This window comes from Gouania willdenowi, chromosome 22 (genome assembly GCF_900634775.1).
Source record: "Gouania willdenowi chromosome 22, fGouWil2.1, whole genome shotgun sequence".
In the NCBI taxonomy this organism is placed as follows: domain Eukaryota; kingdom Metazoa; phylum Chordata; class Actinopteri; order Blenniiformes; family Gobiesocidae; genus Gouania; species Gouania willdenowi.
In genome coordinates, this window is record NC_041065.1 from 23,938,857 (window position 1) to 23,953,073 (window position 14,217).

Here is a 14,217-nt window from a genome sequence, read left to right on the forward strand (position 1 = left end):
GTTTTTTGTGCAAACTCTATGCGGGCTTTCATATGTCTTGCACTGAGGAGAGGCTTCCGACTGGTGGAGGGCTGCAGTGATAGTTGGCTTTTTGGAAATCTCTCCCATCTCCCTACTGCATCTCAGGAGCTCAGCCACAGTGATCTTTGGGTTCTTCTTCATCTCTCTCACCAAGGCTCTTTTCCCATGATTGCTCAGTTTGGCTAGACGGCCAGGTCTAGGAAGAGATCTGGTCATATACCAAACTTCTTCCATTGAAGGATTATGGGGACCACTGTGCTCTTAGGAACCTTGAATGCTGCAGAAATTCTTTTGTAACTTGGTCAGATCTGTGCCTTGCCACAATTCTGTCTCTGAGCTCCTTGGGCAGTTCCTTCGACAGGTGTGTGCCTTTCCTAATGAAGTCCAATCAGATTAACTAAACACAGCTGGACTCCAGTTAAGGAGCAGAACCATCTCAAGGAGGATCAGAAGAAATGGACAGCATGTGAGTCAAATGAGTGTCACAGCAAAGGCTCTGAATACTTAGGTGACATTTCAATTTTTCTTTTTTCCTAAATTTGCAAAAATTTCTGCATTAATTTATTTTAGCAAATGGCTGCAATGGTCTGAATACTTTTTGTACCCACTGTAAATATTTTCATATTGAAAGCTTAGAAGCTTTGAATACTTATTCATGATTTTATTGATATGATTTGTGTAATCTGTCATACTTGAAACCATTTAGAGCTTCTAGTTTATAGTTCCACGTGTAAATGATACAGTGTGTAGTATAGGGAACCTACAATAAATGATCAATATCAAAAGAATCTTTACTTCACAATTCCTTTCTTTTGTAATTTAGGGAAATTTTGTTCATGTCTGTGAGATTTTATTTTTTGACAAATTGCTATAAAAAAATGTGCATCATGTGATAAAGGCACAGACAAACTACAAAGTAGACAAACTAGAGGGATGGAAATATAGCTATTGTTTTATGTCATTTTTACTTTCTCCTGTGGGCTTTTTAGGAGGCCAAATATGGTACCTGACCCTTGAGTTCTCCACAGTTACCTTGAATTAATCTGACTACCTCTTTAAAATGTAACTTAGTTACTTTACTCATTACTTGATTATAAAAGTAACTACATTAGATTACAAGTTACTTTATTAGTTACAATCTGTGTTGCCAATATTCACTGTAATGGATGAATTTGTATTTATTTTTTTGGTTTTTAGAACTCATTCTTTATTTCTGGTACATTTCAACAAAATTTTCTTCGAGGCAAGTATTTAAATTTTTTTTTTTTTTTTTTTTTAAGCCTGACAAAACATGATTGGTGCCCAGCCTCTTAATGTTGTTTAACGTGTATATAAATAAACTAAGGCTGTGATCTGCAAGGTTATACATCTATTTTAACTCATCCAACCACATGTTGGATGAAGGAGATGGAAATGATCTTGGATGGTTATCCAGGCACTGATTGGTCCATGCTGCAGGCTGTACTGCAGTCACCTCTGTGTGTGCACACAGACGTGTTGTTTTGATAATGTCTTTGATTTGGGCGCATTAACTCGGTCAGTGTTGGTGTAACAACATTTGTGTTGGATTATTATCACGTTGCCCCCCCCCACCCCCAGCTTGTCTATTTTCTGATGTGAGTTCAGGGAAGTGTTGAGGGGGCGGATAGTCTTGATTTTCTCCCGCATCGTGCTCGGCCAATAACTGTTGTGCACATCTCAGCTGGCAGACATTTAAAAGGGAGACAGTCCGGCGCTGGAGCAATTTGTATTAAACCCCCTGGCCCCTGTCTATGGAGCGGCTAGTTTTCCACCCATCCACAGTCCCACCAGAGTAGGCTATTCCAGTCCGACAACAGGAGCTCCCCATCATCTCAGAAGGTGGAGGAGTGACAGGATCCCATCATCGCACTTAAAGTTGGAGACGCACACAGGTGAGGGATCTGGAACCTATACTGTCTATATAACTTTTTTTTTACATGTATTTCAATAGTTTCCTTTGAAAAATAGATTATACAGTAATATAGACTCTTTTTTTTTTTTGAGCTATACTGTGGTTTCTATGATGCTATTATTCATAGTATAGACTAGTGCTGGGCAATATGGACCGAAACTAATTTTTTTTTTTTCTCAAAATGGAGATTAATACAATATAAATCTCAATATTTTTAATTAAAATAAACTAATTTGGTGATACTGATGCTCATTTATTAACAAACAGCTGCGCAATTCATGCCACTTTTGGCTTTTTTTCTCCTATATGGGACAGCATGTGTGAGTGAGTTTGAGTTCTGTGGTGTTTTGTCTTAAATTTTGTTTTTTAAGGAAAAGTTCTGGGTTAGGACGCACTCAGCAATCCATCAGACGGAGCTTTTCATGCTGTTTTGAGTTGTATCAAAAGCAGCGACTCCTAAAATGAGTATTTTAATACAAAATTAGCCATATTTTTTTTTACACACACACACACACACACAGGTATATATATATAGGCGATATTTTAGCGATATTTTCTATACCGCTAAAATAGAAAACTCGATATACCTTGAATCTCAATATATTGCCCAGCTTTAGTAGTGAGAGATGTAATTAAAAACCTAACCTAAACCAATTCAATACAGTTGTTTCTGTCACTAAGTCTGTTTTTATAGTGGTTTAAAAATATTGAGTAAGAGAAAACTTGCTCCAAAGGTGCGCTTTTACGCAGCGTAAAAGCTCTGACAGCTGTGCGTAACGCGTCAAGATTTGAGACGGTGCCGATGATGAATTATTCTCTCCCTCTCCTCCAAAAGGATGGCCAAGCCGACGCCTTTACTCTGCAGCATGGTTTTCATCATGGGTTTGTTATTGTCTCCTGTGGACTCAAAAAGAAACCGAGGATCACAGGGCGCCATTCCTCATCCTGACAAAAACAACCCAAACGAATCGGAGCAGCAACCGCAGCCTCCGCAGACGAGCTCGGTCTCTCGACAGAGGCCCGGGTCCTCCTCACCGGCCGATGAGGTGCTGGAGTCCAGCCAGGAGGCTCTGCATGTGACCGAGCGCCAGTATTTGAAACGGGACTGGTGCAAGACGCAGCCTCTGAAACAGACCATCCACGAGGAGGGCTGCATCAGCCGCACCATCATCAACCGCTTCTGCTACGGACAGTGCAACTCCTTCTACATCCCCAGGCACATCCGCAGGGAGGAGGGGGCCTTTCAGTCCTGCTCCTTTTGCAAACCCAAGCGCTTTACCACCATGAGTTTTACTTTGAACTGTCCGGACCAGCAGCCACCCACCAAGAAGAAACGCATCCAGCGCGTTAAGCAATGCCGCTGCATATCCATAGACCTGGACTAAACACACTGTAACCACATGAGTGTGTTGTGTTTTCACGTTTCTTAAAGTGATTGACATACAATGCAGTCCCGGACTGTCTCACAGCAATCAAACACCGCCCTCTGCATCTGGACATAGGCAGAACATACATGACATTTAGGTTCATTCATCAGCAGCTTTTCTTTTAATATATATTATTATTATTATTTGGCACCAACAATCAAGACTTCCATGCACGGAATGGGCACGTTTTACGCACGACTCCTTCACTCCATCCGGACAGCATCACCCCCTCTTTCTGTTTGATAAGGACAAACAAATCCTGTCCTTTTCCCTTATTTTACCTGTCATTCATATATATATACATATACATCCATATATATATATATATATATATATATATATATATATATATATATATATATATATATATATATATATGGAAATGGATGTTTCCACTGTGTGGAATTTGATGACTGGAGGTGGCTTTGTAAATGAAACTGGCGAGCTTTCGTCTATATTTGGAGAATTCTTTAAAGCTGTTCTTGGTGATTTCTGTGAATTTCCCTTTTGTTTTTTGACCATTGAAGTCAATGGTTAATTTTCAAGTTAAACAGACATTGTACATAGGTGGTTTGTATAGTTGTAAAGAGCTGGCCATCTGTAACAGGCATATTTACTCCTTTGACTAAATTATCTGTAAAAACTAAATAAATGGATGCTGGAGTATTGTGTATATTTTGTTTGTTTTTTAAAATTCTGTTAGTGACAAATTTGTATTATTCATAATTTTTTAATTATTTTGTTTTTTTTTATTCCCATATGCCAGCATCTGTTGTCAGGTTCAGGGTTATATGGTATTGAAATAACTAAAAAACATAACTTCAGAGGAATTCTGAGAGAATGCCGAGCTCAGCATAACGCGGAGGGGATTGGATAATAAAAGAAACAGCACCAGCCCATCTTTATAAACCAAATAATAATGTATTACAATAAAGAATTTTTTAAATTTTTTTTTTAAAGTACAAATGTTTAGGAAACTCTTAAATCTTTCATTTTTGTGCTGATTACAATGATGTAGGAAGAAATGCCTTAATACAACATTCAGAGCTAATCTAAATAACTGAAAATGCCAAACATTGTTTGGATTTTTAGCTTCAACAACAATCTGTATTTTAGCCAAAATATAACTTCTAACGTTTTCACTCATTGAAATGTACAAACTCCCATCGTGAACTTGTTTAAAAACGATGAGCAGAGACGAGCCTCGCTCTGACTCACAGTGTATAAAACAGCCAAGCTGAAAAATGGATCATTACGCTGCGTTGATGACTCCACTTTGTTTCTTTCTCTTGGCCTCGTTCTAATGGAAGCGCTGACAGCAGAAAAATGAGAGGAATTAGTCAGTCTTTGAACGTGCAAGTAGTACACACACCCCCCCAAAAAACCCACACGTGTCAGGCATTCAGTAGTTTATTCTTGAAATTTAAAACAATTCCATAAAATTACAGAGCACCGAAATGAGTGTTTGCGGAAGGAAACAGAAACTGTATACAATATATAACGGGTAAGAATCCCTCCATTCGATCAGCTCACTTTTAATTGTTCAAACATGTTGGTGGGTAAAATACACTTTCATGGATTTAGATTTAGTATAGAAAATAAAAATGTCATGTACTGTAATGGATAAAAATTGCCAACCAAGTTGGAGCTTTTTGGGGGAACAAACCTCATAAAATCATAAAAGTCGGTCTGAGGCGACTCACATGGCCTGAGGTGATGATATTAAATCTTTATTCCTAAAATACAACCACAGATTCATTTTTTTTTTTCATTATATCCAAAGTATTTGTTTGAAATAGCTGTAAACCTGCAGCAAAAAGCTAACACATGGATGAAAAAAATACACTTTTAAAGGGAAAAACTCCACATTTTTGGCTTAAAACAACCTTTTCCTTCTTCGCACAAATACGTGACAGAATAGCGCTTACAACTGATATCTGTAAAAAATAAATCATCCTTATATAAATTGTCAAAAATAACACTGCCTCCTTTTTAAAGCAGTATAATTTACTTTATACATCTTATAACAGCAAAATAATTTTGACATCTCATAGCAAGAAAAAAATAACCATCTTGCATAGAAAAAAAAGTGACAAAGTGCGAGAGAACTAAAAAAAAAACAGCCTGCAGCTACCATTCCATGATGCATTTAGAGCAGTGATTCCAAGATATGTGTAATTCAAACAATGCATGATTCTCAACCCAGTCGACACCTAATGGTACAAATAGAAAACCCAGGAGAACAAAAAAGCTCAAATTTGCTGGCAAAATAAATTAAAAAAATCATTCGTTTCAACTTTTAGCAGCTGTTGCTATGACATTAAAACAAGTTCAGAGCAAAATGCCAACACATTTAAACATGTAACAAAAACAAGGAGGTTATTAAAGGAGTCATGAGAGAGTTTGACAGAAAAGGTGAAAATGTTAAAAGTGGAAACCACTGCTTTAGCTCGTGCTACAAACACCGCTACTACCACATGCAGGAAAAGTGCTACCAAACCCAAATGATGGGTTTGAAATGCTCTTCCTCTATAAAACAAAGGTTAGTGGATGTAACGCCTCAACGTGCTGCTTCCGTCATCTATCTTTGTTCAAACTTTGGCATTTGTGAGAAGGAACAGCTGGATCCTTCTGCCAACTTCTTCACTTTATCTGGTCGTCACCCAGGAGAGGTCAGTCTGGTGCAGTGCAAACACAACACAGCAGCCTTTGGACAAGTTATAAACACGCAAAATCTTTACACACCCTGTCTTCATCTGCACTCAAATACTTATTATATTCCTCAAAGCTCCACAGTCCCTCAGTGGTTCTCAAACTTTTTTGGCGCAAGTACCCCCTTTTTTCTTATTTCTGAATCCAAGCCCCCCCCCCTTTGTCCGACAACAACATTTTGCTTGGAAAACTGTTTGAAAACAACTACAGAGAGCATAATGATGGAATGAGCGAGTGATAACACACATTTGAAAGAATCTAATTTAGTAAATAAATGAATATAAACACTATTTAGTGCAGTGGTTCCAGAATTTCTGGCGTCCACAAAGAGATTTCTTTTCTAGAATTAGTTTTTGATCATGTTTGAGCTCATACATTTTAGTTTTACTGCACAACTAGATTCACAAAGTGAAAGTACAGTTGTTTAATATTGTGTTGTTTTAATAAAAATTATAATAATAAAAACATTTCAAGAATCTGTTATGATTTTTCAATAATTACAGGTGACCCCGCATGAGGTCCCGACCCAAAGGTTGAAAAAACTGATTTAGTGGTACCACATGCCAGGGTGGAACCAACACTGACACTTTATATGTTAATTTTCCACTCTCATTTTCTCAAGTACCCCCTGTAATGCCATCACGTACCCCTGGGGAAACACGTACCCTGATTTGAGAAACACTGCTGTAGATTCTACACCATGACATAGTCACAAGACTTTTAATGAGTTGCGCTGAGTGAAAAGCTATACACTGAAGCAAAGGACTCTGGGAAACGCTTTCTGTTTTGTCAACACAGATTGTCCTTCCTCCCACAAGGCTTTTTGCTGTGCACGTTATTACAAGCTTTAATATGTTGAAAAGTTTTCAACACGTACGGCGTGGAACGCTAGAGGAAACGCTCCGAGCTTCCGAAGGAGCCGACAGGAACCTCGTGGACGCGTCAGCTGGCACCGCTGTGAGTCCCGCTGAACCCTGGCGACCTTTCACAAGCTGACCACTCAGAGGTCATGCCACGCTGGATGAATGAGGTCAACCTTTGGCCCTTGGGACTCCCATCACTTTGGCGGTGTCAGCCATGCATCCTCACTGCAGGGGTTGTCCCGAAAAGCTTCGATGTGGAGGCAGTGAAGTGTGACGAAGGGGATGGGGGAGGGGGGGTTGTCAAGTGCTTTGGTGGTGGTGGGGTAGAGACAATGGCAGTGGAAAAAGTAAGAGTCCAATCATGTTCAGGGGCACGGAGGCAGGTGGCAAACACAGGAGACGGTGGGCTCAGCTCAGCTCGATGGCACGCTGGCTTCCTTCTGCCGCAGCCTCTCTTTCTGCAAGCAAACAATCACAAACACATTTCTAACCTCTACCAGTCAACATACAAAGATTCTTAATCTTTAAAGAGGACACTTTGTCAGTCCTGAAGGAAAAACCTTTCAAAATGGATCAAAACACAATACAAGACATTGACAATCAAAAACCAAACAGAAAAATAAAAATAAAAAACAAAAGAAATCGGAATTCCCTCAAAACATACATTTCTAATTATTTTTAAATAGCAGGGTGTCAACTTTTCAGTAAGTACACAAACTGCCGTAAAAAGAGGCCGACCGGATGTAGACACGTTTTGCGCATGCGTTGAAAGGATTGGGCACTGACAGCACTCATGGTACCAGGGGCTTTGGACACGTTAGAAGCATCAGGAAGAGTTTTTGTCTGTCTGTATGTATGGGTTAAAATTATGGAACAGCCTGGATTCACATCAAAAGCAATTCAAATCAAAGCATTCGGTTTCAAGTCACTTCATAAACCTATGACCAGATCATACAGTGAGGATGGGGCGGGGCTTAATGCAACTAGTGATTACATCTATGGCTAGTGCTGTCTTTACATGTGAATTTAATTGAATGGAATTTATTACCATTGATGGTATTTTGCATTGTATTCTTGTATATCTTAAGTTACTGATTATTAGTTAGTAGGGGTGTTGAAAAAATCGATTCGGCAATATATCGCAATATTACGTCGCGCAGTTCTAGGATTGATTCTAAATGCATCCATATCGATTTTTTTTTTTTTATTGTCTTTTTTTCTTTTTTCTTTTAACCTTTATTTAACCAGGAAAGTCTTTTCCACTGCAGGAGACATTGTAACTACACAAAGAAGTGCGATGAAACCTGGGCATGTTGACCAGCTTGTATTTTTTCAATCAAATCTAAAAAGAAAGTACTAACTTTCTGCATTTATTCGTTGTTCTAGGGCATATACCTCAGTTAAGTTGGTTTAAAAGCTACAGGCATTTTTTTATTTGAAGTTGTTGGCACATGGCATGTTAAAGCCAATGTTTTGAGTGTAAATTATGCCAATAAAATATATTTCATACATAATGTTCACATGAAGGTGCACACATTTACAGATTAGTTGTTTCTTAAGTCATCAAAATCGCAACAATCACCTTGTATTTTAATATCGGGATATATCGTATCGTATCGTGACCTATGTATCGGGATACGAATCGTATCGCCAGATGTCAGGCAATACACACCCCTATTAGTTAGTCAGTTTTTTCCTATTCTGTTCAGTAATTACTGTGTATTTCTATTAGTCCAAACAGACAGAAGCAAAATTGTGAAAATTGTATGATTACGAAATGGGGGTGGGATTCAATAAATCTTTCTTCTTCACACTCCCTTTTGAGCAGATTATTACAATTATAAGTGTATATCTTATCTATTATTTTGAACATCTCTGATTGTGTTTCCTTGCACACACAGAGTTTTTTTTTGTTCCTTTAGTTTTTTGTTTTCTTGTCCCTGCTCAAGAAAACAACAACAATTAAATGAATGAAATAAATGAACATTTCACAAATTCATTTCAGCAGTGATACACATAAAACTTCAGGAACTTTATCCTTCTTTTCTGATTACAGATCCGCTCCTACCAGACTGTTGGCGTTGATCTTCTTGGTTTCCACTCTCTTCTCTGCTGTGATCTTCTTGATGTTTTCTTGAGCTTCTTTTAGCCTATGAAAAAAAAAAAAAAAAGCCACAAAAGAAAGTAAAGTACACGCGATAAATCCAGGAATTAAATCATCAAAATGTCCCAGCCCAGCGTGATTAGGTCTGCTCAAGCTCTCCTTACCATTGGATTCAAATTTTATTTCAAACATTTGTGACGAGCAGGTTTTTATTTCATGTCTATTTTGTAGCACAAACAGTTCAACCTTACTTCAGTTTGTGGTCGGAGAAAGCTCCTACAGTGAAACGCATCAGAGAATGACAGTGGGCTGATGAGATAATGAGGCAACTTTTGAAAAAACGCTTTGGATTTTACGAGAACTGAAAGTATTTAAAATAAAGTTAATTAAAGATAAGCACCATCAGCTATTAAGTAATGTGGAGACACAATTACCAAGTAAACAATTAAAGTGGAGCACATGGGAAGTTCTCAACTCCTCCAGGCTGTTAAACGCCGTCACATTCATTCATTCATTCAGAAGAAGTCACCACCTATTATTTCATCTGTTTATCAGTTCTCCTGTAGTGCAGATGACCCACGACAAGCACTGGACCCGTATGGTGGTCAGTGAAGCAGGGCAGCCGGCAGGAGGGTCTGCAACGCCTCGATGGAATGCCCCCTCCCATCGCCCCCCCACCCCCACACCCCGCCCCCCCTTCTTCCTAACATGACGCCTCAGGTCAAAGGAAGCATCATAAATTCAAACCGCTGTTCTTGAGAAACTCCCCTTTGATGGCCTCCCTCTCTGCTGTAATTACAGCTCAGCATCTGCACATCAACTTTGTAGAGTTAGGGCTAATTTGGCATCATGTTCAGAGGTGTTAAGCGTCTGTCCATAGGTGACTGACACAGTAGGTGTGGCCTAAAATGGTGCGATTGATTTTTATTTATTTTCTTATTCGACTTCAACTCTAACCCACTGATCTTAAAGATCCCATGTTAAGTTAAATCAACGTTTCTGTGCTTTAAACATCATAAAGTGCTATCTGGGCTTCATACACATGCCCAAAGTGTTCTTTTTTCATTGATTCCCTCTATCGTTAGTTAGAGGGTGATTTGCTCCTTTCTTACTGCAGGGCGAGCCCAAACACCTCGCTCCAATTTGATGACGTGTTCCCACTTTATTGACGAATTTAACTGAGCTGGAGAAGTAATTGACATGTAAACAGACACGCCCACGAAGGTGAGCATTTCAGCGTCCTTCGTGCAGTGCTATGTATGTATTTTCTATGTATGTACTGGCGAACGCCCCGCCCCCCACACTCTGTCTTGTGCTCATAAAGCAGCATGAGCTCAGCTACAGAGAGGGTGGGAGGAGGGCGGTCCGTCCTTTGGCCCTACGTCATCGTGCGGGAAGGAGGAAGTCAGTGTCCCGTCTATAGACACGCCCACTCATGAATATGCATAAATAGGCCGCAAATCAGCCTGTTTGTGTAGAGTTGCTCAGAAAGTGAATTTTCAGAGGCTAAAACTCTGGAAAACAGGCGAATTTGGGAAAATAAACCTCAAATACTATGTTTTTGGGGTTTTTAGAACAAATGGAGATTCTTTGTTCTTTACAGCAGCACTTTTAAACCAGTGGTTCCCAAACTTTTTGTCCCGTGTACCCCCTTTGCAATTTTGTCAAATAGGTATAACCCGCTCTATCCAAGTCATTGTGTCCTTGGGCAAGGCACTTTACCCACATTGCCTCATATGAATGGGTATGAATTGTGCATGAATGCCATTTTGCATTTACACCCCAGCCACGATCCAGTCAGTATGCCCCAGGGCAGCTGTAGCTTACCACCACCGGTATGACTGATGAGTGAATGGTGTGAATGATTAATGGTTTCTGTAATGCGCTTTGAGTCTCCTTCAAAAAAGGTGCGTAGGACCCTATTGTAATGCATCTTTTTTTTATCATTTTTCTTACAAAACAGTGATCGCATTTTTGAGGGCCTAAACACGTTCAAAAAAACCCTTGAAAATTTTGAACGCATGTTAGGACTTGATATTTTGGGTGAATTGGACATACAGTATGAATGGCAAAATGACTCAATGGCGCCCCCTCAAAAATGGTATTTGCTCCCAGCTGGCACTTATGGCATCATCACTGTGAAACTTTCTGCAAAATCATCACTCTCTACAGTGATGACATCATCATGACAGACAGACTCCTTGCTTTTATAGCGAGACACATCTTGCATCCAACACTGCACTGTTAAAGTGCTTCACACATTCATATTTTTATTTTAAACAAACATGTTTATTTGGTTTTGTTATAAAATAATCTTGACAATAAAGTTTAATCTTTATAGATTGAAACATTCATTTTAGCAGCCTGTTCTCTTGGTTGATGTGCTACACTTATGGAAGTTATTGAGCTAAGTAGATGTTAATTAATTAAAGCAGCTTTCATTTGTATGCCAAAAAAGGAGTTATGGTTTAACCCAGTCATCACTGATAGCCATAGCGCCACCTCTTGGTAAAAGGAAATCATAGGCATTATATTTGCACAGAACATTGCAGGAAAGTTTGTGATATAATCCTTAAAAATTACTTCCTCTTCATATCAAAAGTTCCACCTCCACAATTTCATAATATGCTGTTTCAAATGTGTTTCAGCTGAACAACTTCTTGCCTTGATCATTGTTCCCCGTTTCAGTAAATTACAAGAAAAGACAGTATTGATTGAGCAATATTATTGTTAGTTTGTGGTAAATTTAATTAAAAGAAAATACTCCTATTATTCAACTGATAAATGCTTCAGAGTACCCCCTGCCATGTGCTCCTGTACCCCTAGAAACCCCTGGTTGGGAATCACTGTTTTAAACTGTTTTGTAAACCACGGTGCAACTACACCAAACTATTTACCATCAACTATCGAAGGGGAACATTATTTGGCAGCGACTGACATCAGAACACATTCCTATCTTCATTCCTTTGGCAGACTATGTATTGCAAGAATAACAAATATGTTAGGTTAGGGCGAGTAATCCACTGATCCTGGAAACTATTCAACTTTAAGATGCTGTGGGTTTAAAAAATGAATAGAGTGGCTTTTCACTTTTTCTTTTTCAACATTTTTAAATGCCAAAATAGAGTTAATATCAACAGGTAACAAGCATAATTTCCATGTGGGTTCCAGGCCTGTTATATTTTTACTGACATGATTTATATCTTTTGTGTTTTATCAACAGTATGAATTTTAATTCTCGGGAGTATGGGGAAATACTGTAAATATGCCTTTTTTTTTTAAAAAACAAACAAAAACATTTCGATTAATTTTATAGATATTCTTACCAATATTCCTTTTTTGGGATGTAACGATTCACTCAACTCCCGATATGATTCGATTCACAATACTGGGTCCACAATACGATTCTCTCACGATTTATTTTACAAAATGGGACTGTAGACAAATGATGACTGAAAAATATTCCTTTATTAGAAAATACTGTACTATTTTCCTTTTATTTTTCATTGTCAAAAGAATCCCTTGATAAACTATTCAAAACAATGCAATTTAAAAAATGAGGAAGAAGCCTATTAATTTAAATTCTGGTTCGATAGTTAACAATGCAAAACTGCATAATAGTTATTTTTCTTTTTAAAAGTGTAACTGAAAATGTATTTTGTGCCTAAACAATTGGACTTTAAAAAAAAAACCTTACCCAAAACTTAACCCTAACCCTAAAAATTGCTGCGACACTGGGTTATAACCTAACCCTAACCATAACCTTAAGACGCTACGTACTTGTACTTTGGTAACCGTACCAATAGCACCAGGGGTTGTCTGTACGAGAACCGTGCAAATAAAGACTTTCTTATTTTTACATCCCCTAACCTAACCCACCCTAACCCTAATGAGTAACCCTAACCCTACCCCACCCAAACCCTATTAATAATAATTTCTTCTGTATAATTTTTATTTCCAAAATAACCTTAGATTCAACCATAACTTACATCTTCTACATTCTAATACCTAAACTTTAGCCCTCAAGCTTTTACTTTACTGTATTAAATACCATTTTTCCAAACCCGAGTTTATGCAACTTTGGTAACGTGAACCTTTGATTCTCCATATCAACCAGCTAGTTGAAGGACCGTTCTGGGGAGAATCATTGAGATAAATTGCCCAAATCCACCCTAACCCTTTTGTTTTGCTGGGTGTTTCTTCTTGCTAAAATAACAGTTTTTCATTCTCACTATTCCCTGTGCTTGGTGTGTTTTTATTCTATTAAGTGGATTTTTCTTTTCTCCGTGCCATGAAGTGTAGTCATAAATAGCAAAGAATTTAATATTCCTACCATACTCGCTCTATATTAACAGATGATTTTCAGTGACTGACAAGACATAAACTCACATTTCCAAGCAAATGTCAAGATGTTTCAAATTTCATCTTTTCTTAGTAAGATCTGTCAAACTCTGGATGCGAAATGTCTTCCATATGAAGTCTTTCTTATTGCTGTTGAAAACAGGTCATTACAGTCTGCCGTAAACCTGATGACACCTTCTCTGCCTGACAAGTAAACTAAAACTCCTTTAAAAGCAAAAAATAAATGACGCCATCCTTTGAGCATCTGATCCAACTCACCTCTCTTTGGAGATACTCTTGCTTTGTCGTATCCAGGTGTTTTTGAAATCATTGCAGAACTCGTACCAGAGCATGAAGACGTAACCCGGAGCCACTTCTTTGTCTCCGGACTTTGGCTTTACACCAAAGTAGCTCACCATGTCATCAAACCTGGAAAAGAAAAAACAAAAGAAAGGCTTATCGTACCTAAACAGTTATAACTAACCTCAGACATTGATACAAGGGTGTTCTATTACATGAAACTTTAAAAGTAATGGGGAGTTAAAACAACACGCATCTCCTCTGCTGGTCCACTAAAAGAGGAGCCAGAAGCTGTGGCTTTATTATCACTTTGGCTTCTATAGACACAACAGTGGAAGGCCAACACTGGCCACGATTACTTTGTTTTTTAATTCGGAGTAAATAGATCAGAATTAAAGTATTCTGCTTCGTGTTTACATGGAAATAGTAATTTCGAGTTGAGTTTGACATGGAACCACATTTATTTGCCTTTATTCAATTCTGCTTTAGGTCTGGGGGTTGGGAAGGCATCCGGTT

General features: G+C 38.4%; 2 protein-coding genes across 5 annotated transcripts in view; one reads left to right on the forward strand and one right to left on the reverse strand.

Annotated features, from left to right (window-relative positions):
* Positions 1–1,702: 1,702 nt before the first annotated feature.
* Positions 1,703–3,661, forward strand: grem1b (gremlin 1b). Its single transcript, XM_028438339.1, has 2 exons — positions 1,703–1,934; positions 2,790–3,661. Exon 2 carries the CDS (start codon positions 2,791–2,793, stop codon positions 3,337–3,339), a length of 549 nt encoding a protein of 182 aa, XP_028294140.1. The 5' UTR covers positions 1,703–1,934; position 2,790; the 3' UTR covers positions 3,340–3,661.
* A 1,187-nt stretch (positions 3,662–4,848) lies between these two features.
* Positions 4,849–14,217, reverse strand: part of LOC114456104 (formin) — a 78,132-nt gene continuing 68,763 nt past the window's right edge. For 2 of the 4 annotated variants that reach the window (XM_028437643.1, XM_028437646.1), the window contains exons 17-19: positions 13,681–13,830; positions 9,025–9,106; positions 4,850–7,414 (exon numbers count right to left, since the gene is read on the reverse strand). In XM_028437643.1, the coding sequence (XP_028293444.1) occupies positions 7,370–7,414; positions 9,025–9,106; positions 13,681–13,830 (277 nt within the window). In that variant the 3' untranslated portion in view covers positions 4,850–7,369. Of the gene's footprint in view, positions 7,415–9,024; positions 9,107–13,680; positions 13,831–14,217 lie in introns of all 4 variants that reach the window. The other 2 variants (XM_028437644.1, XM_028437645.1) reach the window with 2 other exon arrangements.